Source organism: Equus caballus, chromosome 10, assembly GCF_041296265.1.
Source record: "Equus caballus isolate H_3958 breed thoroughbred chromosome 10, TB-T2T, whole genome shotgun sequence".
Classification (NCBI taxonomy): domain Eukaryota; kingdom Metazoa; phylum Chordata; class Mammalia; order Perissodactyla; family Equidae; genus Equus; species Equus caballus.
Window position 1 is genome coordinate 15,808,948 of NC_091693.1, and position 22,890 is coordinate 15,831,837.

Genomic DNA, 22,890 nt, shown 5'->3' on the forward strand with positions numbered 1-22,890 from the left:
CCTTCCCACAGCAGCCAGCGCGCCACCTGGCACGGAGCAGACCGCCGAGAAGTGATGGGGGAGTGAGGGAGCCTCGCTACTCCCCCTTGTGTTAGGGTGTCTGCGATTCGTTGTGGCTGCGTCTGGTCTCGTGTTACACTGCCTGAGCGACTGGAAGGTATGAAGAGAGATACAAATTTTAGCAGTCATTTATCGACATGACGGCGCCCATATTCCGGATGAGAAAACTGAGCCTCAGAGGGAGCGGGTCTCCTGTCCTAGCCCAGGTCTGCTGTTCCCAAAGCCCGTGCTCATAATTGCGGGGCCCCCTCTTACCTCGCAGGAAAGTCGTGTGTGGTTGTGTCTGTTATTTTGAGTGTGTGCGTGTGCATACATCTGTGCTTCTGGAGAGGGTGTAAGACAACGGGTGTGTCATTAAGAGCACGGCCCTGGCATCAGAACTGAGTTCGAGTCCTGCCCTTCCGCTTCCTAGCTGTGTGACTTTGATCCAGTGACTTCACGGCCCTGAGCCTCAGTTTTTTCATCGGTAAAAATGGTCCAGTTAACGCTCAGGACTAGAACAACAGCTTAAAAATGTCAGAGACCCAGGTTCCTTCTACCTAGTTGCTCTGTTGCCTTTTGCTCTTGCCACATGGTCCAAAATGGCTGCTCCAGCTCCCACCATCACATCCACCTTGCAACCACTGGGAAGAAGACAAAATGTAAGAGTCAAATGTGTGCCTCTGCCCTTTAAGGCTACAACTCAGAAGTCCTATCCATCACATTCAGTTGGTTGGAATTTAGTCATGTGGCCACACCTGCCATGAGGGAGGCTGGAAAATGTAGTTTGATCTGGGCAGCACGTACCCAGCTAAAACTCTAAGGTTCCACTACAAAAGTAGGAGGTGGGAAAGGTTATTGTGGGGCAATGAGTATATCTGTCACACCGGGGCTCTGTTGCCAAATGGCTAGGTGATCCTTGTGCAAAGTGATGTTGCCGCCCTGAGCCTCAGTTTCCCCATCTGTATAATGGGAATAATACCCACCTCTTGGGGTTGATGAGGGTTTAATGAGAGTGTCAGTGTCGGGCGCTGAGCACCGGGCCTGGCCCCTTAGCAGGCTGGAGTGTGTGCTGGGGGTCTTCTCAGACCTGTGGGTCCAGGCCGTGGGTGATGTCCCTCTCCGTGTGTGAGAAACTACCGCCGAGTTCGAGAGCTGAACGCGGCCCTGACCCTGGTAAGTCACTTCTCTAAAACAAAGGATCTGGCTTCTCCACACATGGAAATCCCCTCTCAGGCTCCTGACCTTGGGACTGGGCGCGTGCGCCTCCACACGCACCCCTCCCCCCGGAGAGACAGACTCCGAGGAGGGGGAGGAGGGCCAGCCACAGGGTCTCCGCCCCCCCCCACAACAAGGCCTTGCAGATTCAACACGCATCTCTCCCCCACTGCCTCGTTTGCAACAGTCCTGGCGCTCTGAAGCCAGAAGTCACCCTCCCATTGCATTTCTCGGGGCCCCCGCCCCCGTTGCAAAGTTTCCCTAGTCTTCACCGCCCTGGGTGAACCAGACACCCAGTCAGAGAACCTCTCTCCCAGGTGCACGCACAGAACCCGCCCAGTCGTAACCATGGGTGCCCTTCCTCCCCCCCAAAAAAATGGTTTTAAAAGTATGAGTCCCAAACAGGACACACCCCCCGTTAAGTGTGTTTGCGCACCCTCATGAGAGCCACGCCCCCATTTTACAGACAGGGAGACTGAGACCCAGAAAGGGAAGAAACTCACCTGGTGAGTCTCTGAGTCCGGGATTCCATGACGGACCTGAACCCCAGGATGGAATTCAGCAACGACGGGACGACCACCATCGTGCGACTTCTGATCCGATGCACCGAGAAGGACAAGACATCACTTCTGTGATATTCCTCCACCGGGATCCAATCTCAAGGAAATCGCAGACAAACCCAAATCTAGGGGGACGTCTTACAAAGGAACTGGCCTGGGAGGTTCAAATATGTCAACTTCGTGAGACGCAAAGAAAGGGTGAGCAAGAGTACTGGGGTTTGCTGGTTCCCATCCCAGGTACAGACCTTCACACGGCTCAGAATGCCACGCCGTGGACGCGTCCCACATACAAATCAGAGGAGGACTGGCACAGAGGTTAGCTCAGGGCCAATTTTCCTCAAGCAAAAAGAGGAGGATTGGCAACAGATGACAGCTCACGGCCAATCTTCCTCACCAAAAAAAATTTTAAAAGTAGTTTGGAGACAGTGCGTGATTTGACTATAGACTGCACTGTTGGATACTAGTTTTGTGTCACTGCTAAATGTCCTGATTTTGATGCCTGTCCTGTGACCGAGTAAGACACTGTCCTTCTATGTGGAGATACACACCAAAACGTTCGGGGGCGCAGGAGCATAATGTCTGGAACCTACTGTCAGAGGGTTGGGGGAGAGTGGAAGCCAGAGAGAGCCCCCAATAAAGCCAATTGGAAGATTTGCTTCACAGTTGGGGAACCCGCATGAGGGGTATCCAAGAAGTCTGTGTCCTATTCTTGCACCTTTTCTGTAAGTTTAAAAGGATTTCAAAAAAGAAAAAAAACGATTGCAAACGAAAAGCGTGGTTTCAAAGTCTATGGGTTTGAGGCCCTGTGTCTGTAAGGGTGTCAGTCTGTGCATGCCGCTGAAGTCAGAGTTTGGGAAGTTGGGAAGCGGCTGAGGACGCTGCCTCAGGGTGTGACCAGGGCCCTAGGGTGTCGTAAAGGCCCAGGAGAGAGGCCAGGGGCCTTGGGGGTGTGGCCGGAGTCTTAGAGGCGTGGCTGGGATGAGGGGCAGGCCATGTCCTGGGCGTGGCCAGGTTCTGGGGGCGTGGCCAGAGCCGGGGGCGTGGCCAGGGTGTGGGGGCGTGGCCAGAGCCGGGGCGTGGCCAGGTTCTGGGGGCGTGGTCAGAGCCTGGGGCGTGGCCAGGGTCTGGGACGGGGCCTGAGAAATTCTGTTCCCAAGGGAGGAGGTAAGTCTGTGCTTAGAGCGCCCTCTCGTGGTCACCCTGGGGCCTGGCGTCCACTTTCTTTTTAAAAAAATAGCTCTATTGAGTTATAATGCATATATCCTACAATTCAACTATTTAGTGTGTCATTCAACGGTTTTATTAAATTCAAAGTGCAATCATCGCCATAGTCAATTTTAAAACATTTCACGGGGCCGGCCCCAGTGGCGTAGTGGTTAAGTTCGCACGCTCTGCTTTCGCGGCCCAGGGTTTCAGCAGTTTGGATCCCGGGCACGGACCTATGCACTGCTTATCAAGCCAGGCTGTGGTAGGTGTCCCACATATAAAATAGAGGAAGATGGGCATGGGTGTTAGCTCAGGGCCAGTCTTCCTCAGCAAAAAAAGGAGGATTCGCAAGGGACGTAAGCTCAGGGCGAATCTTCCTTGGCGGGAAAAAATTAAAAACAAAAACAAAAAACCCTGACTGACAATAAAACCAAAACAGCTTAAAAAAATTCCCTAACCCCAAAAAGAAACCCTCTACCCATTAGCAGCCACTCCTATTTTGTTCCAGCTCCCTTCAACCCTAGATAATCCCTAATATACTTTCTATCTCTATAGATTTGCCTATTCTGGACTTTTTTTTTTTTTAAGATTTTATTTTTTTCCTTTTTCTCCCCAAAGCCCCCTGGTACATAGTTGTATATTCTTCGTGTGGGTCCTTCTAGTTGTGGCATGTGGGACGCTGCCCCAGCGTGGCTTGATGAGCAGTGCCATGTCCGCGCCCAGGATTCGAACCAACGAGACAGTGGGCCACCTGCAGCGGAGCGCGCGAACTTAACCACTTGGCCACGGGGCCAGCCCCAATTCTGGACATTTTTTATAAATGGAATCTTACAATATGTGGTCTTTTGTGACTGGCTTCTTTCACTCAGCATAATGTTTTTGGGGTTCACTCAGTCACAGCATGGATCAGTACTTCATTTTTTTTTTTAAAGATCGGCCCTGAGCTAACATCTGTTGCCAATCTTTTGTTTTTTTCTTCTTCTCCCCAGACCCCCCAGTCCATAGTTGTATATTCTAGTTGTAGGTCCTTCTGGCTCTGCTGTGTGGGATGCCACCACAGCATGGCCTAATGAGCAGTGCTAGGTCCACGCCCAGGATCCGAACCTGTGAACCCCTGGGCCACCAAAGCGGAACGTGCAAACTTAACCCACTCAGCTGTGGGGCAGCCCTAGTACTGCATTCCTTTTTGTGGCTGAATAATATTCCACTGTCTGGGCATACTGCATTGAATTTATCCATTCATCAACTGATGGACATTTAGGTTTTTTCCACAACTATTTGCATGGATATATGTTTTCAATTCTCTGGGATATCCATTCATAGGAGTGGAATTGCTGGGTCATATGGCAACTCTATGTTTAACATTTCGAGGACCTGGACACTGTTTTCCAAAGCAGCTGCACCATTTCACATTCCCACCAGCAGTGTATGAGGGTTCCAATTTCTCCACAGCCTCTCCAGCACTTGTTATTGTCTCTCTTTTTGGTTATAGCCATCCTAGTGGGTGTGAAGTAAGGTCTTATTGTGGTTTTGATTTTCATTTCCCTATCTGATAATGATGTTGAGTATCTTTTCAGATTATCCACTTTTTTTATTTTTTATTTTTTTGCTGAGGAAGATTCGCCCTGAGCTAACATCCACTGCTAATCTTCCTCTTTTTGTATGTGAGCCACCACCGCAGCATGACCCCTGACAGATGAGCGGTGCAGGTCCACACCCGGGAACTGAACCCAGGCTGTGGGAGTGGAGCACACTGAACTTAACCACTAGGCCACCAGGGCTGGCCTCATCCACTTCTTTTGTATGCAACTATTGGAACTTTTAACCATTTTGCTGTATTTGATCCAGATTTTTAAAATTAAAGCATTAAGGCCATTGTTCAAGTCCCAGTGTATCCTCTTCAGAGTCCTTTTCCTCCTCCACATCCGCATTTAACCCTCAGCATGACCACCCGTGTGTTTATCCTATTATCCTATGCAGATGCATCCCCAAATAACAGAGCATTGGGTCTGCAGGTTTGCAAACTTGGTATAAACGGCTTTGTGCTGTTCTAATCCTTCTGTCCTTGCCTTTTGAGCTCATTGTGTTTGTTTCTTGTGGCTGATGTAACCAAGGACCACAAACCGAGTGGCTTAAAACAAAGAAAATTCTTTCTCACAACCCTGGAGACTAGGAGCCCAACCACAAAGTGTGGGCAGGGCTGTGCTCTCCTGGAAGGCTCTGGGAGAGAATCCTTCCTCGCTTCTCCCAGCTTCCAGGCTTTGCCAGGAATCCTTGGCACTCCTCAGCTTCCGGAGGCATCACTCCCGTCGCTGCCTCCGCCATCACATGGCTTTCTCCCCTGTGGGCGTTCCTGCATCTGTGTCCAAATTCCCATTCCTATTGAATTTAGGGCCCACCCTCCTTCGGCATGACCTCATCTTAACTTGGTCACACCTGTGAAACTATTTCTAAATAAGGCCACATTCACAGGTGCAGCACACATGAATGGGGCGGGGGGTGGAAGGAGGCACTGTTGAACCCAGCAGACTCATCATCACGTTTTCACCATTCACGCCCTTGGTATGTTCCTCCAGTTCATTCATTTGAACTGCTGCGTGGGCGTCCTTGCTGAGGGAAGACCGCAATTTATTCATCCCTCTTCCTGCTAATGGACGCTCACCTTGTTTCCAGGTTTGTCCCTTTCCGACAAGGCTGCACTTCACATCCCTAAACGTGTCCCGGAGTATTCTTCAAACTGTCCGAACGTCCATTAGCGGGTTGTGAAATCAATTTCGAGGTTGCAAGCATATTCTTCCCTTCAATGAAACCCTATTAGACAGGAGATATTAGAGCGCATGCGTATAGTCGGGGTAAGGATTGCCCTGGGAAACTTTGTTCTGGGTGCATGAAGTTCCAATGCGAGCTGAAGTGTTTACAGGCCACGGCTCTGAAGGATGGAGCTGGCAATGGGCTTGCCCCGTCGAAGATTCGACGGATGCGGTCAAACTGCTCTCCAACATCATTTGTCCGTTCACGCTCCCATCGGCTCCTCGTCAACACTTGGCGTACCCCAAAATTTGAATTTTTGCCAGGCCAATGGCTTTTCATCTGATTTTCCAGTGGAGGAAACTGAGGCTCAGAAAGGGCAGGAACTGCAAGGAGCTGGGAGGCAGAGCCCGCCATCCAGACTGCACAGACCTGCTCTCCCCTTAGTCTGAGTTGCAACGTGCAAGATTCCGTAAGTTAAGGATTCTGAGTTCTGAGCGATGGGTGTTGAGGGCTGAGGAGGGGAGGGGGTGCGAAGGGAAGAAAGTTCTGGTCTTAAACCCTCGCCCCCTCCCCCCGCCTCAAAGAGTTTTTGAGAATTCAGGGAGAAAATGTAAAGCCTGACACGTAGGGCCCACAGAGAGCGAGCGTTCAACAAATGTCAGCTATTCGTGCCTCTCTGATTCGAAATTTTCCAGTTAGGTGCACAGGATGTCTTGCGGCGGGGCCTGGATGCCGTGGGGCGGGGCCTGGATGCCTTGCGGCGGGGCCTGGATGCCGTGGGGCGGGGCCTGGATGCCGTGGGGCGGGGCCTGGATGCTGTGGGGCGGGGCCTGGATGCCGTGGGGCGGGGCCTGGGTGCCATCTGGTGGAGGGACCGCCGGGCACACAGCGCCCTCAGGTGGCTGCCGGGCGGGCAGCCCGGGCTGGGCGGATGCTACAGGTCGCGCAGGTGGGGGAGAAAACCACCGCTCTCCAGCCCTGCGCCCCCAAGCCGTGCCTCGAGCCCTGCATTCTTGAAGCCCATCTTCCAGCCTCATCCCCTGGGGACCCAGGGACTCACTTCCTTTGCAAATCTGGGTGTCTCATCTCCAGCGTGATGTCCCGCATGCCCCTGCCGTGGAGACCCAGAATGGGGTCACCAAATCCCTGTTCCCTCACGCACCGTCCTCCCCAACTCCGCTCCTAGGGGACCTCGGGGTCTGGTCACGTTCTGCCTTCCTTCTCAGGGACAAAGACGTCGCCCTATTTCCCTGCCCTTTCCTCTTTGAAAGTTCAGCTCGCCTCTAATCCTATGCCACGACAAAAGATCTGGACCTTGAGCCTTGACGCGGGCGTGCTACGTCCCAGCCCCTCCTCCCTGCAGGGTCTGGATAGCTAAGCTCCCAGTCCGACCCCTGCCCCCAACAAAAGTCCCAGAGCTCCCCAACCTCTCCTCCACTGCAACCTTGGACCCAGTCCTCAGCCCCGCCCAGAACGGGCAGGGCATGCCCCTCACCTGTCGCCACTCCCCGAAGGCACTCCATCCAGCTCCCCTTGGGGGATCAGACTTCGGAACCCCATCTCCCGGGAAGTCAGGTCGCAGAGCCCCCAACCCCTGCCCCCTTTGGAGACACAGCTACCTGCTGTCCCCTCCCCTTCTCCCGGGCCCGCCCTCGCCTCTCCCGCCCCTTCCCCGGGCTGGGCGGGGCCCTCCGTGCCTTTCCCAACGCGCCCGGCACCCAGGGCACCCGAGGGACCATGGCTGCGGCAGCGGCCCCGCGGGGGCGACAGCGGGGAGAGCCTCGCGCGCTCGGCCGGGCGGTGAGGTTGCTGCAGCGCCTGGAGGAGCGGTGCGGGGACCCGCGACTCTCCTCGAGCCCGCCCTCGCTGCGGGACCTGCTGCCCCGCACCGCGCAGCTGCTGCGCGACGTGGCCCAAACCCGGAGGACGGCCGGCGGAGGCGACCCCGAGGGACCCGGGGGCGCGGGGGACTTCCTCGTCGTCTACCTCGCCAACCTGGAGGCCAAGAGCAGGCAGGTGGCGGAACTGCTGCCACCGCGGGGCCGGAGGAGCGCCAACGACGAGCTCTTCCGGGAGGGCTCGAGGCTCAGGTGAGCGGGGCCCCTGGCCCCAACAGGGAGGGACCACCGGTGAGGCCCAGGTCCGGCCCCCAGCCCCTCCTCCCTCAGACCCAGGAATCTGGGCCCCCAGCCCCTCCTCCCTCAGACCCAGGAGTCCATCCCCCAGCCCCTCCTCCCTCAGACCCAGGGGTCCAGCCCCCAGCCCCTCCTCCCTCAGACCCAGGAATCTGGGCCCCCAGCCCCTCCTCCCTCAGACCCAGGAGTCCATCCCCCAGCCCCTCCTCCCTCAGACCCAGGGGTCCAGCCCCCAGCCCCTCCTCCCTCAGACCCAGGGGTCCAGCCCCCAGCCCCTCCTCCCTCAGACCCAGGAATCTGGGCCCCCAGCCCCTCCTCCCTCAGACCCAGGGGTCCATCCCCCAGCCCCTCCTCCCTCAGACCAGGAAGTCAGGGTCCCAACCCCTTCTTCCTGAGGGAACCTGGAAAACTGGGCCACCCAGCTTTTCCCTTCCTTGGACACCTGCGCCCTCGGCCCCCATTTCAAACCCCCTTCCTTGGGCCCTCAGCAGCGGCTTCCTCGGCCCACCCTCCCAGAGGCTTAGAGACACATCCTGGGATCGTGGGGACCCCAGGGAGCTTCCTGCAGGAGGCGGGGTGGATTGACACCCGCATCACGCCCCTGCCCCAGGGATTCCCCGGCACCCCCTGTCTGGTTCCTGAGGAACAGCCAGCTCAGGAGCTGGGGCTGGGTGCCGGCTGCCGGCTCTGGTTCTGAGCTCTGGGGAGGGGGCTGCCGTGTGACGGACAGATGAGGTTTGAGGCTGAGAGCTCAGAGCGAGGTCTGGACCAGCGGCTCTCAACCCTGCCACACCCCATGCCCCTTCCTTATAGCAAATATTTCATAGCATCTCCTTAAATTCATCCTGAAATGGACTGCATAGGGTCAATAACCTGCCTAGTCATAATTTTTCAAAAGTCACTCTATTGAGTTTTAATAACATTTTCTTGAATTCCTTGTATCCAAACTATCTTCTTGACTTGTAATCGGTAGAAAGCCATGATGAACGAGATCATTCACTTTTTTTCTTTTGCACCGAGTTTCTGAAATCTGGTGTGTTTCACATTTAGAGGACCCCTCAGTTGGGACCAGCCCCGCCGTTTGGATAGTGGCTGCAGATTAGACTCTGGGGAGGGAGGGTGCTTAGCAACGGCCAGGGGTGGCCTTCTAGAAGGTCCCAGAACCCTACAGACCTGGCCCAAGGAGACTACTCATATAAAATAAGAAGAACAGTAATAATAATGGACACGCCCTGAGCGCGGATGTCCGCTGGGCGTGCTAGGCATTTTACATGCTTGTAAGGCTGGGAAGCATCCTCGTCGCTCCCCCTATGGGGCAGGGGGTCTTTATGCCCATTTCACAGCTAAGGAGACTGAGACTTAGGGGGAAAAAAAAGAACTTGTCAAAAATCACACAGTTAATCGCCAGAGCTGCCCTCTGCTGCTCCCCATCCTGATCTGTGCCTCAGGGATGGCAGGAGAGGGCACGGGGGTCCACCACCCAGCGCTGCTAAAACCAAGAGGAAGGCTGGAGCGTGAACTGTGTGCAGACCGCCCTCGATGCCATCAGCTCTAGTGGTCCCACGTCTCACTCGGCAAGGCTTCTCCTCCAGCCCCCGGGGGACTGCAGGCGGAGGGTGGGACTTGTCTTCTGGAGGATGGCCTGGCTGTTGGGCAGCACCTCCTTCCTTCCTAGATGAAGAAACCGAGGTTCTGGGAGGATAGGCGTCAGGGTTGCAACAGGCAGGGCTGGAGTCGACTTTTACCCTACACTGAGACGAGAGAGAGAGTCCGGGGCCGTGTCCCTGTGGGTGGAGGTGTCGGTGGGAGCTCCAAGTCCAGCCAGGTCCTCAGAGTCCCTCCCTGCAGGCGACAGCTGGCCAAGCTGGCTCTCATCTTCAGCCACATGCACGCAGAGCTGGGCGCGCTCTTCCCCCAGGGAAAGTACTGTGGACACACGTACCAGCTCACCAAGGCCCCTGCCCACGCCTTCTGGAGGGAGCGCTGCGGAGCCCGGTGAGTGGGCACTTGGCCCCGGGGGCCCTCAGCTCCTGGAGCCTCATCCCGCCCCTGCCCAGGGACCCAGGAGTCCAGGCCCCCCGCCCCTCCTCCCTCAGACCCAGGGGTCCAGGCCCCCAGCCCCTCCTCCCTCAGACCCAGGGGTCCATCCCCAGCCCCTCCTCCCTCAGACCGAAATATCCCGCCCCTGCTACCTCCTTCCTAGAGGTCTTCCCATCCTAGGCTCCCAGGGGCCTCAACTGCATCCCCCACCCTGCTCCACCCAGGTGTGTGCTGCCCTGGGCCGAGTTTGAGTCCATCTTGTGCACCTGCCACCCTGTGGAATCGGGCGCCACTGCCCTGGCCTTGCGCTCCACCATCGACCTCACCTGCAGCGGCCACGTGTCCGTCTTTGAGTTTGACATCTTCACCAGGCTCTTCCAGGTCAGGGAAGGCCAAGGCTGGAATCCCCGGGGAAGGAGAGGTTGGGGGCACAGATTCCTGGGTCTGAGGGGGGAGGGGCTGGGGGCCTGGACTCCTGGGTCTGAGGGAGGAGGGGCTGGGGCCTGGACCCCTGGGTCTGAGGGAGGAGGGGGTTGGGAACCTGAGGAAGGAAGGGTCTGGAATCTTGTGTGTCCGGAGTTCTCCCTGAGGTCTCCTCTGGGTGTGTTGAGGAGCCTGACTCTTAGGCCCTGGGAGGCGTTGGGGGTGTGGCCCCTCCCTGACGAGGCCATGCCCCCCCAGCCCTGGCCAACCCTCCTCAAGAACTGGCAGCTCCTGGCGGTCAACCACCCGGGCTACATGGCCTTCCTCACCTATGACGAGGTCGGAGCGCGTCTGCAGGCCTGCAGAGACAAGCCGGGCAGGTAAGAGGACCAGGCTCAGGAGGGGAGGCTGGGGGGTGGCTCAGGGCCCTGAGTCCTGGGCCGGGATCGGGGGGAAGCCCAGACACCCTTCAGAGAGTGAGAACTGAAGTGCTGAGGCGCCCAGGACCCCAGGGAGTCAGATGCTGGGTACCCCTGCCTCCTGCCTCTTCTCCGGGGACCTCCTGGACCTTCCTACAGACTCGCAGCTAAAGGGACAATACCTAGTCTGGCAGAGGGCCTGAAGACGCTGCCCCAGGATAAGATCCATTTCTGATCGGTCAGAGCCTATGCTGTCCCATCTGTTAAATAGTTTGAATATGACCCCCCCACCTGCTGAGGCAGGAGATGGGGAAACCAGACACCTGAGTCATTAAATGATTTTAAGCCAGGAGGTGGTGTTTTTGTTTTTGTTTTTGTTTTTTGGTGAGGAAGATTAGCCCTGACCTAATATCAGGTGCCAATCTTCCTTTTTTTTTTTTTTCCTTCCCAAAGCCCCAGAGCGTAGTTGTATATCCTAGTTGTAAGTCATTCTAGCTCCTCTATGTGGGACACCACCACAGCCTGGCCTGATGAGCCATGTGTAGGTCCACACCCAGGATCTGAACCTGCGAACCCTGGGCCGCCAAAGCAGAGCACGTGAACTTAACCACTCAGCCACAGGGCTGGCCCCATAAACCAGGAGTTTTGAGCTGTTAGATGCCCCCAAAGGGCTGAGAATTGAGGGGCTGAGCTACCTGGAAGACCAAGAGGTTAAGGGAATAGGAGGTCAGATTCATGAGTCTTTGCAGGGCTGAGGTACAGGACCCCCAGGACAGCAAGTGTGTTAGTGCTCTTCCAGTTACACTGCAAACTGGTTTAAAGGGAAAGAAAAAGGGATGAATTTATTCCCATAATGGAAAAGACCAGGTAAGGGGTTTCAGGTGTGGCAGGATCCAGGCACTCAAGTGCTGTTGTCAGGAATCGGTTCCTGTGTGTCCCTGTCTCTGCTTTCCTCTGTGTCAGCTTTGTCCTCAGACATGGTCTCTCTTCATGGTAGCAAATGGTTTCTAGATGCCCCAGCTGTACATCCTACTGGCTTAGCCACCTCTGCAGAAATGGGGTACCTAGCTCCGGATATTTTCAGCAAAATTCTCAGGGTTGACTCCCATTATTGTGGTCAGGGGTCCTGAAATGCAAGCCAGAATCAGCCTTGTCTAAACCTCAGTGAAGGAGGCGGAGGAGCCCATCAGGTGAAAACAATAGACATCCCCCCTAGTGGGCCACAAGGACCTAAAAGAGTGAGAAGCTGGGAGCTAAGGGGGCAAGGACACCTGGATCCTCGACAGGGTGAGGGGCTGAGAGGTCTCAGAATGGACAGCGGTGACCGCTCCCTCACCCCATCCTACCTTCCTCTTCCTCCCCTTCCTCCAGCTACATCTTCCGGCCCAGCTGCACTCGCCTGGGACAGTGGGCCATTGGATACGTGAGCACAGACGGCAGCATCCTGCAGACCATCCCTCCCAATCAACCCCTGTTCCAGGCCCTCCTGGAAGGACAAAAGGAAGGCTTGTGAGTTCCCACCCTGGCCAGGGGTAGGGGGTCAGCAGGACACACCTCCAAAGGTGGCCCATGTTGAGTACTGCCCCAGACCCCTACGTGAGGACACGCAGCTCACAGAGCGGACTTCACAAACTTGCAATACCGCTGCATTCCAGCAGGTGGCAGACAAGGCTCGGAGGGGGTGCCTTTTCTAGTTCCCACAAAGCTGCCCTAAGCGCAGGCAACCCCGGGAGAGGTGTGTGTGGAGCTGCCCACAAGCCCGACGGCTCCATTCTTGGAATTGCACTCAAGAGCTTTTGCTTCTAGATATCCATATCCTGTTCCAGAATCTGACCGTTAAAGCAGAAAGAGAACTGGGCGAACGGCTAGCCTGGGGTTTCCAACCTGTAACCTTGGCTCCCCGGGGACCCTCTTTCAGAAGGAGCCTTGGGTAGGAGGGGAGGGAAGAAAAAAGGCAGGTGAGGGTCCCCACTCACCTGGACCTTTAACCAGAGACTTCTTGTCAGTCATAACTGTGTGATACGATATGAGATAGATGGATAGATAGACAGTTGATAGACAGGTAGATACGTGCATTGGATGGATAGATAGGTAGATAGATGGATAGATAAATAAAAGATAGATGATAGATAGAGAGGTAGGTAGAGGCATAGATGGATGGATAGATAGATAAATAGATAATAGATAGATAGAGGCATACTAGGAAGATAGATGATAGATAGGCAGATAGATGGATAGATAGGTATATAGATGATAGATAAATGATAAATAGATGCATGGATGATAGGTAGATAGATGATAGATGAGTAGATAGATGGATAGATAGGTAAATGATAGATGCATAAATGGATAGATGATAGATCAATAGATAGATGGGTAGATAGATGATAGATGCATAGATGGATGGGTGGGTGGATAGATGATAGATAGATGCATAGATGGATAGATGATTGATAGATAAATAGATGATAGAGGCATAGATAGATAGACGATAGATGGACAGATAAATGATAGATTCATGGATGGATGGATAGATAGATGATAGACGCATAGATGGATAGATTGGTAGATAGATGGATACATAGATGATAGATTTGTAGATGGATTATGATAGATGCATAGATGATAGATGATAGATGGTAGATAGATGGATAGATAGATAAGTGATAGATGATAGATGTATAGATTGATAGATGATAGATGCGTAGATGGATAGATGATAGGTAGGTAGGTAGGTAGACAGACAGACAGATAGAAGCAAGACACATATGCAATCCGTCTCCATTATTCAGGACAGTTACGTCCTATGAAGTCTTTATAAACACTGAATTAGCACACTGACATCGCTCCCAGAGGAAATAAAAGTTTAGGTTCTTGCAAGACTCTGGTCGCATTTTTGCCAACCAGTCACTACACAGGAACCTTTACGTGTGTTTCTGTCAGAGACACCTCTTTAACATGTACTGGTGGTTCATTCACACCCAACTCACGGCCAGCGCGCTGTAACCTGTGCCCAAACAAAGCTGCTGTAACACACGCATTTTCTCCATGAGGCGCGTCACAGCCTCCTTGTGCTTAGGACACTGGATGGCACCACGGCTTGTGCCAGGGGGCGTTTTAAACAGCTGCGTCCCCGACAAAAAGCATAAGAATGGGAAAAACCTGGCACCCCAACCATTGCGAAAAGGACACTTGTTTCCAGTGCGGGAGCTGGAACGAGAGGGCCAACGGTCGCCTTGTTCGACCTCCGCTGGAACGTGCCCGTCGGGCAACACAAATTTTTTGCCTCTACGTGCATGTCCATGAGTGAGCACAAAAATGCCGCGAGTATTGATTTGGGGTTACAAATAGATTTTAGCGAGCAGGCAAATTTGCGAATATGGGATCCACAAATAACGAAGAGCTGTTGAATGAGGCAGACGGTTCCAGCCCTATTGGACAGCTGGGGCACAGAGACAGAGCCTGCTCCTCAGGTCACACAGCTCCTGAGCTAAGGCAGCCAGGCTCAGAATAGGGACCCTTACCCACCGTAATGTCCTGAGTTCTGGGTCAGAGTTCATTGGAGAAGAGGATTCCAGAGTTAAGATAAGTGTGAACACCATCAGTCTGGCTTAACCCGCCTGCCCCCCTCCCCAGACACCCATACACACACACACACACACACACATACACACACACACACACACCCAGCATTTTATAGATGGGAAGATCGGGCCCTGAGAGACTGGAAGGGACTCCAAGGTCTTTCCACCACGCAGCAAGGCGACTTTCTGGGTCTAACATCAACCCCAGCCTTCTCTCTTACTGTGGAGGGCACACACTGCAATTTTACGAGCGCTCTCTCATTTAATCCTCACCACCCATCTTGGCCCCAGCCGGCATTATGCCCATTTTACAGAAGGGAAAATTGAGGCCAGAGAAGTAGAGCTGCCCGGCCCAGGTCACACAGTGTGTCTGTGGGAGAGCCGCGTGGGGGCCCAGGCCAGGGCTCCTGCACTGCTCTAGCTGGCTGGCCAAGGCAGAGCCACCAGCCTCGGGGGACTTGCAGCCCTGCCGTTGGTCCGAGGGTGCCGTTCTGACCTGGGTGAGAGTCCCCCGGGGGTTGCAGAGCACTTCTCAGAGCTCGGTGCTCAGACCTCGCGCACAGCCCAGGGTCTGGGTCCCTCCAAGCCTTGCTGTGTGACCCTGGGCAGTCGCCTTGCCCGTGCAGAACCTCGTCACCATCTGGGAAGCGCCAAGTAGACTGTCTGGGAGGGTCCTTCTAGATCTGCTAGTCTAAGACGCTAGGATCTGGTCCCGGCAGCCATCTGTGACTCTCAGATGCTCCTCTGCTCGGGCCTGAGGACTCCAGGACGGCGACACTTTGGGAGGGCTCAGTCTGAGGTTTCCTGGTTCTCACGCATCTGACCTCCGTTTCTAGAGCTTGAGTCATTTAGGTCTAATGTGCTCTTATGTGGGGTCTTAGGGGACATGGTCCTTCTATTGGGACTGAGAGGACGCAGCCCTGCCCTGGAGAATCCCAATTTGAGGAGAGGGAAGGGAAAATACCCCCAGGCCAGCAGTGGATTTGGGCCAGATGCTCATCCCAGAAGCCCAGCCCCGTGGCAGTGTGGGGGTGCTTGTCAGTCTAGAGTCGGGGGTGCTGGCTGGCCCCTAGCACCCTCTCTTCCCTCCCCCAGCTACCTCTACCCAGACGGGAAGAACCACAACCCGGACCTGACCGAACTCCGCCAGATGGAACCCCAGCAGCACATCCACGTGTCGGAGGTGAGCCCTGGCCTGTGCCCCCACCCTGCCCGCAGCCCCCGCCACCCCGGCTTCTGAAGCCTCAGGTTCTGTGCCCGCTTGGTGGCCATGGGACCTGGGATAAATCACGTAGTCTCTCCGAGCCTCTGTTCCTCTTCTGGAAAATACGGCCCCTCCTGCCTCCTACTCAGCTGTTTTCGTGGGGATTAAACTAGGAAACGATACCGCTGAGGTCATCAGAACAACTAATGCACTTGGGTATCCACCAGTGGCAGCCCCCGTGCCAGCTCTTACTCTCCACAGCCGCCCCGTGGGTGAGAGAGAATCCACAAATAAATTTTTTAGTATAAGTATAGCCCACGTGGTATTTGGGATATACTTATGCCTAAAAATTTATTCCTTGTTTATCTGAAAATCAAATTTAACAAGACCTCCTGTATTTTTAGTTGCTAAATCTGGCAGCCCAGAGTTAGGCCACCCAGAGAACAAGCCTCATAGCAAAGTGTTCATGTAGGGGCAGCTGGACCCACGGGCCTTGAGCTGGGAGAGGGTTTGGGGCTGGCGCAAAGGTTTGGGACTTGCTTCCTGGGGCCCAACTGGTCCCCCCCGGGCTGACACCTCCCCTTCCCATCCTCCCCACCTCTGTGCCGGCCAGGAGCAGCTGCGGCTGTACTGGGCCATGGACTCCACGTTCGAACTCTGTAAGATCTGTGCCGAGAGCAACAAGGATGTGAAGATCGAGCCGTGCGGGCACCTGCTTTGTAGTCGCTGCCTGGCCGCCTGGCAGGTGGGTCCGACTCCACCCCACCTTCCCACCCGGTCTCCCCCTCCTGACGGTAAAAATCCAGAAGGAGCTCCCATATGCCTCATCCATCAGATAGGGAAACTGAGGCCCGGGGAGAGAAGAGACTTGCTCAGGGTCACACAGGAGTGAGGACCGGCAGCCCGCCTGTCTGTGTCTGTGCCTCTGTCTCCATCTCGCTCTGCAGCTGTCACCTCTGCTTCTCCTCCTCCAGCTACATATGAGTGTGGCAAGGCCTCCTTCCTCCCCTCACTGGGCGATCCAGGGTCAGTGGCTTCACGTCTCTGGGCCTTAGCTGCCTTCTTGGCGAATGGGGCTGATGGTGGTAACTTCCCGTGGGCCATAGTGAGGATCCACGCCCACGAAGCCCTCAGCAAAGGCCCCTGGGAAAGGGGGGCTGTTGCCCTGTGCAGGGTGGGTACCCGACATGAAACTTTTTCACTGTAAAGTGAGTGTTGGACATTAAGCTTTGGATTGGCAAGGCCTCCATTTCAAAGACATCCATCTCCAATAAACATATTGCCGGCGGTCTGACATGGCTCCTAACGCAGCAGCGGGATAAGGAACCAGGACACACACACCCATGATGGTCCCCTTGAGAAAGCCCTGGGGGACTAGAAAACTGGCCCCTTAGGTGACCCCATTTTCCTTTCCTGCACCCTGGTTCTGCTCCGTACGCCTTAAATTTGCCAATAAAGAGCAAAGCCAGGAAACCCTAAGCACCACCCTCGGCCCCTGATGAGGCCGAGCCCCAAGTCCGTGCTCCCTTCCTCTCTCTCCCTGCGACCCCGCCTGAGGCTGCCGTGTGGCCTGGATGGGGCGTGTCCCCTCCAGACCCCGTGAGTAAAAATCTTGCTCCTCACAATTCCCTGATGGCCGTTGCTGAGCGGCGTCCTGTCATCATAAGAACCACCAGGGCCGGTCCAGCCACAGCACTGGCCCCGCTGGTTGGGGGAAGTTCTGCGGGGCTGGCCACAATGCGCACGGCCCGAGCAGGTGCCTCGGGTACTCCTAGCCCATGGTGTCACTGTAGATAGGCCGAGACCCCCGTGACACCGGGCTCCCCTGGGCTCCCCGTTTGTGAACCCCTCCTGACCTCGGCTCTGGTCCACCCCCGCTTCCCATTCAACATCTCTCTCCCCATCCCCCTCCCTCCGTCTGTTGGTTGGGGATCACTCTGTTGGGTGGGGCATGGTGGAGAACAGGGAGACCCTGACCGACCCTCACCTCCCCCAGCACTCGGACAGCCAGACCTGCCCCTTCTGCCGCAGCGAGATCAAGGGCCGAGAGGCTGTGAGTATCCACCAGTTCCAGGGGAGGCCAGTGGAAGCCAGGCTCCCTGCTGAGGACCCCAGGCCTGGCAGTGACCAAGAAGATAGGGAGGAGCCGCAGGGGCAGGTGAGCGGGGCCAGGCCCAGGCTGGAACTGGAACCCCTGGGTCTGAGGGAGGAGGGGCTGGACTCCTGGGTCTGAGGGAGGAGGGGCTGGGGCCCGGACTCCTGGGTCTGAGGGAGGAGGGGCTGGACTCCTGGGTCTGAGGGAGGAGGGGCTGGGGCCCGGACTCCTGGGTCTGAGGGAGGAGGGGCTGGACTCCTGGGTCTGAGGGAGGAGGGGCTGGGGCCCGGACTCCTGGGTCTGAGGGAGGAGGGGCTGGGGCCCGGACTCCTGGGTCTGAGGGAGGAGGGGCTGGGGGCCCAGACTCCTGGGTCTGAGGGAGGAGGGGCTGGGGGCCCGGACCCCTGGGTCTGAGGGAGGAGGGGCTGGGGGCCTGGACTCCTGTGTCTGAGGGAGGAGGGGCTGGGGGCCTGGACCCCTGTGTCTGAGGGAGGAGGGGCTGGGGGCCTGGACCCCTGGGTCTGAGGGAGAAGGGGCTGGGGGATGGACCCCTGGTTCTGAGGGAGGAGGGGCTGGGGGATGGACCCCTGGTTCTGAGGGAGGAGGGGCTGGGGCTGGACCCCTGGGTCTGAGGGAGAAGGGGCTGGGGGCCTGTACTCCTCTATCCTAAGAGAGGAGGGGGCTAGTGATCCAATTCCGGGTGCTGCAGGCCTGGACTTCTGCCCCCCTGGGTCAGGGGGATGCCTTCCTCCAGGTGGAGCCCTCCTGAGGGTGGGGACTTCGTCTTATTCTCCATCACATCTCCGAAATCGAGAACTGACTGCTGGGTCTCCAGGCAGGAGGACATGTAGGTGAGAAGAAACTGGCAGCTGATAGCCCCCCCACCCTCTGTCTCCCCTAGGTGGCCCCCTCAGCTCCCCCATTGCCCCCTCGACTAAATCTCTCCCCCAGGAGACCCAGAGATGAAGGCCAGAGGAAGGTGGTGAGTCAGGGGCTGGTCTGAGGTGGGCAGCTTGGGTCTCATTCAGCCCTGGGGCCCCTGGTCTGGCTGGGTGCTCACGGGGTCGAGGCCCAGCACTCATCATCTGTGCCCACTTACAAGGTGTGCGATCTGCCATGCACCACCTCTGTGGCCTCTTCTCTTGTCTTCTTCCTTATTCATTCCCCCTCACTGGCTTTGTGCCTCTCCTTCCCACATCCCTGGCATGTCCTACCCCAGGGCCTTTGCACGAGCTGTTCCCTCTGCCTGGACCTGCTTTCCCCAGACTCGCTGTCTCATCCCCTCCTCAGGGAGACCTTCCCTGACCGCCCCATTGAAAATAGCCCCCCGCCCTCCAAGGCCCAGCCCCACTGCATTTTCCTAGTCCTTTTTACCACCTGGCAGTGTGTGCAGTTTTTGTCGTTTTCTGTCACCGTCAGCAGATTGTGACCCTCGTAAAGGTTAGTATTCTCCATTATATCTCCAGAGTCTAGAACAGTGCCTGACACATAGTAGGTGGTCACAAAATAGGCATTGAATGAATACATTGACCCAAGTCTTCCCTATAGTCCGATGATGTTGAAAATGTTCCTCTCTTCATTTTCCAGAGGAACAAAGCTCAGAAAGGTGACTGCAGCTGCCCAAACCCACACAGCCTGAAAGAGGAGAAGCCAGGGTTGGGGGGGCAGGGACCTTAAATACCCCGAAATCCTGTGCTGCTTTTCTAAGCGAGCCCCAGGCCTGCTTTCTTCTCCCCCCGCCCCCCACTCCAGCATTTTCTGAGACCCTGGCTTGCTGGGGAGGATCAGATCTCTGCAAGGAACTCGGGCTGAGGACACACGAGATGCAATCGATCGTGGACAGGCTTCAAACAAACAGCTCAGGAAGTCCGGGAACATTATTCGACCACAGCAAACAAGAGAGCCAGCGGGAGGTGGGGTGGCGGTGACACCAGCCGGGGAAGCTAAAAACAGATCCCGATCTGCAGCCAAAAGCAAATGGAAACATTAGGAAGCACTCAGCCGGCCCCGTGAGGACAAGGAGGGGGACACAGCCAGGCGGCAGGTGGACGGGCCACCTCTGGCCAGAGGGTCGCACCCTTGCACAGGCTGTGCCCTCCACCTGGTGTGCCATTTCCTCTTCTCCCCCAAACCTGTCAGTCATCTCTCTTTCCTTCATTCTTCAAAACATGCAGAAGAGATGGCCCTGGGTCTGCCTGTTCTCAGCACAGTGACTGTCACATATGCTCTGTGCCCAGCGCTGCTTTTTAATGCATTTGTGTAATTGTCTTGACAACCTGATGAAGTAGATACCATTATGATCCGTATTATACAGAGGGATACACTGAGGTCACCCAGCTCAGACCCCTGGCTCCAGATTCCAGAATCCATCCTTCACTCCCTCTGTGATGCCAGCACAGGGGCTGCTGTGGGCACAGGGTGAATGGGGCTGTGTTCATGGTCAGTGTCACTGGGGGCGTGATTTGCATATGGTGCTCCCCAGGCTTAGAATGCTCCCCTACACTGCTGTTCTCCAACTGAGAAATCCATCTCTGGGGGCATCACTGTTATTCAGTGGGACCCTGGCACCTTGCTGTGGCCACTGGGGACCTCTCCCATCCTCACTGTCTCTGTGTGGAGAATGGGGACAGGCATGGCAGGGCCCCATGGGTTTCATGGGTTTTGATGAAGTCAACAAGATTGGGCATCTGTAACCTGAGTCAGATCCCTTCCCGTGCCTCTCAGAAGCCCCCGAGACCTCAGGACTCCAAGAGTTAAAGGCAACATCCTCTCCCCTAGCCACAAGGCCTGGGGATCTGAAATCTCCCCACCTCTCTGCCCTCCCACCACCCTACAACTGCTTTCTAGCAGCAATGGACCCCCTTGCTGTTCTCTAATAAGCCAGCAAGCCCGCCATCCATCACAGGGTCTCTGCCCACATCCTTCCTGCACTCAGGCTTCTGCTCAATCATCCCCTCCTCCAAGATGCCTTCCCCAGGTACCTTCGTGTCTGGTTGCCCCCCACTCTCCCCATGCACTATTCCAGTTCTCTGAAGGACACCTAATTCTCTCTTGGGGTATTTCCTTGCTCACGCACTGATTACTCACTGTAAGCCTCCTGCTCAGTAGACTGTCAGCTCTGTGAGGACAGAGATTTTTGTCTGTCTGGTTCATGGCTGTCTCTTCAGAGCTCAGAAGAGTGCCTGACACACTGTAGAAGCTCAGGAAATGTTTGTGGGATGAATGAATGAGTGAATGAATGAATGGGTAGATGGATGGATGGGTGGATAGATGAATGGACAGATGGATGAATGGATGGATGGGTGGGTGGGTGGATGGGTGGGGGGGTGTATGGGTGGATGGATGGATGGATGGATGGGTGGGTAGATGAATGGGTGAATGGATGAATGGACAGATGGGTAAAAGGATGAACAGATGATGGATGGGTATGTGGATGGATGAACAGATGGGTGTGTGGATGGATGGATAGATGGATGGGTGGGTGGATGAAGAGATGGATGGATGGATGCATCAGTGAATGGATGAATGGACAGATGGGTGGATGGATGAACAGATGGATGGATGGGTAGGTGGATGGATGGATGAACAGATAGCTGGGTGTGTGGATGGATGGACGGATGGATGGACACATAATGGATGGGTGGGTGGATGGATGGGTGTATGGATGGATGGACACATAGATGGATGGGTAGGTGGATGGATGGATGGATGGGTGAATGGAAGAATGGACAGATGGGTAAATGGATGAACAGATGATGGATGGGTAGGTGGATGGATGAACAGATAGCTGGGTGTGTGAATGGATGGATGGATGGATGAATGAATGGATGGATAGATGGATGGGTGGGTGGATGGATGGGTGGGTGCATGGATGGATGGATGAAGAGATGGGTGGATGGATGGATGGATCAGTGAATGGATGAATTGGCAGATGGGTGGATGGATGAAGAGATGGATGGATGGGTAAGTGGATGGATGGATGAACAGACAGATGGATGTGTGGATGGATGGACGGATGGATGGACACATAGATGGATGGATGGGTGCGTGGATGGATGGATGGATGGACACATGGATGGGTGGGTGGATGGATACATGGATGGATGCATGGATGAGTGGGTGGATGGGTGAATGGATGAGTAAATGGATGAATGGACAGATGGATGGATCAATGTCTAGACAAACAAATTAAAACTTCTTCCTACTCAAGCCAGAGGTGTTAAGGAAAAAACAGCATGGACTAGGGACAAGACCCTATCATACTATCCCCTGCCGCCCTGCCCCCACCATGTGTTACCCCTGTCTGGGCCTGTGAAGTGGAGCACAGCTGCAACTCAGCTGTGAAATATCTTAATCTCCTCTCCTCCAGGCGCCTCTGGCCCTCCCCAGACTTCGGGCTCCTCTTGCCTTGCCAAGAATTAGGCCTGTGGCCTCAGCCCTGTGGGAAAGTACCTCCAGCCCCGAGGCCAGGGAGGGAGCCACAGAGTAAGTGGAGGGGACAGCTGGGGTCCAGGACTCTGGGTCAGAGGGAAGATGGGGTGGGGGCAGAAGGGAAACACTGTTCTTAGGAAATCCACAGCCCACCTCGAACTCTCCCCCTTGCAGAAACTCCTAAAGGGAAAGTCACCCCTCCAGCTGCCCCTGTGTGTCCCGTGATCGCTGCCCAGGCCCGGAGGCCAGGTGAGTCCCCCGCCCCGCCCAGGTTCCCTCCCTTGGCCTGGCCCTGCCCGCCCCACCCGACTTGGATGTGATGGTATCTAAACCATCTTTCTTTCCACCTCGCAGGGCGCCAAGATGTGCTGCTAAAGGGAGCCCCAGGGGCCTTGGAAGGGGTTTGCGGAGCAGAAATAAACTGCCAAGCTTGGTCTGTCCTTTGGTGTGTGAAGAAAGTGGACAGCGGCCACCAGGGGGCAGCTTGGCATCGGGAACAGGCATCCCTGAGGCCTGATGGCCACCTGATGAACCCAGAGGTCTGGGGATCAGAGAGCCAAGAGCCTGGATTCTCCAGATCCAGGAGTCCAGGCCCGCAGGTCCCTGCTTTCTCGGATCCAAGAGCTCCACCCTCACAACTTAGGAGTCCAGAGTCCCAAGTTCTCAGAGAATCAGGCATCTGACTCCCTTTCCCCATCACGGCGAAAATATTCCTGGACCCAGACACAGGTATCCGAGTTCTGAGTCCCCACATTTCTCTGAGAGTGAGGTGCCCCGTCTTGCCA

At 55.6% G+C, this 22,890-nt stretch overlaps 1 protein-coding gene and 1 long non-coding RNA gene across 7 annotated transcripts; one reads left to right on the forward strand and one right to left on the reverse strand.

The window, feature by feature from the left end:
• Window positions 1-7,226: 7,226 nt before the first annotated feature.
• On the forward strand, window positions 7,227-22,545 carry CBLC (Cbl proto-oncogene C). Of its 6 annotated transcripts, none has more exons than XR_002810716.2 (12): window positions 7,227-7,864; window positions 9,758-9,904; window positions 10,174-10,330; window positions 10,631-10,752; window positions 12,163-12,300; window positions 15,471-15,558; window positions 16,193-16,324; window positions 17,576-17,737; window positions 18,576-18,656; window positions 22,044-22,159; window positions 22,280-22,354; window positions 22,460-22,545. XR_002810716.2 is itself a non-coding variant. In XM_023649871.2 (11 exons), exons 1-10 carry the CDS (start codon window positions 7,512-7,514, stop codon window positions 22,328-22,330), a joined length of 1,431 nt encoding a protein of 476 aa, XP_023505639.1. In that variant the 5' UTR covers window positions 7,297-7,511; the 3' UTR covers window positions 22,331-22,354; window positions 22,460-22,545. The 6 variants fall into 6 exon arrangements, 4 of the variants coding, with proteins under 4 accessions (XP_070079099.1, XP_023505639.1, XP_023505638.1 ...); XR_011421878.1 differs by having other exon boundaries at window positions 7,417-7,864; window positions 9,791-9,904; XM_023649871.2 differs by lacking the exon at window positions 22,044-22,159 and having other exon boundaries at window positions 7,297-7,864.
• Window positions 19,167-19,911, reverse strand: LOC138915722 (uncharacterized). Its single transcript, XR_011421879.1, has 3 exons — window positions 19,807-19,911; window positions 19,440-19,635; window positions 19,167-19,309 (listed from the first exon to the last, which is right to left on the reverse strand). It is a non-coding gene; the product is annotated as an uncharacterized lncRNA (long non-coding RNA).
• Window positions 22,546-22,890: the final 345 nt, after the last annotated feature.

What these genes read in the sequence shown, in the direction of transcription:
- CBLC (XM_023649870.2), top strand. Translation starts at nt 7,512, where the DNA reads ATGGCTGCGGCAGCGGCCCCGCGGGGGCGACAGCGGGGAGAGCCTCGC. An exon ending in TCTTCACCAGGCTCTTCCAG is followed by an intron (nt 10,331 to 10,630) that starts GTCAGGGAAGGC and finishes ATGCCCCCCCAG; the next exon opens with CCCTGGCCAACCCTCCTCAA. An exon ending in AGCACATCCACGTGTCGGAG is followed by an intron (nt 15,559 to 16,192) that starts GTGAGCCCTGGC and finishes TGTGCCGGCCAG; the next exon opens with GAGCAGCTGCGGCTGTACTG.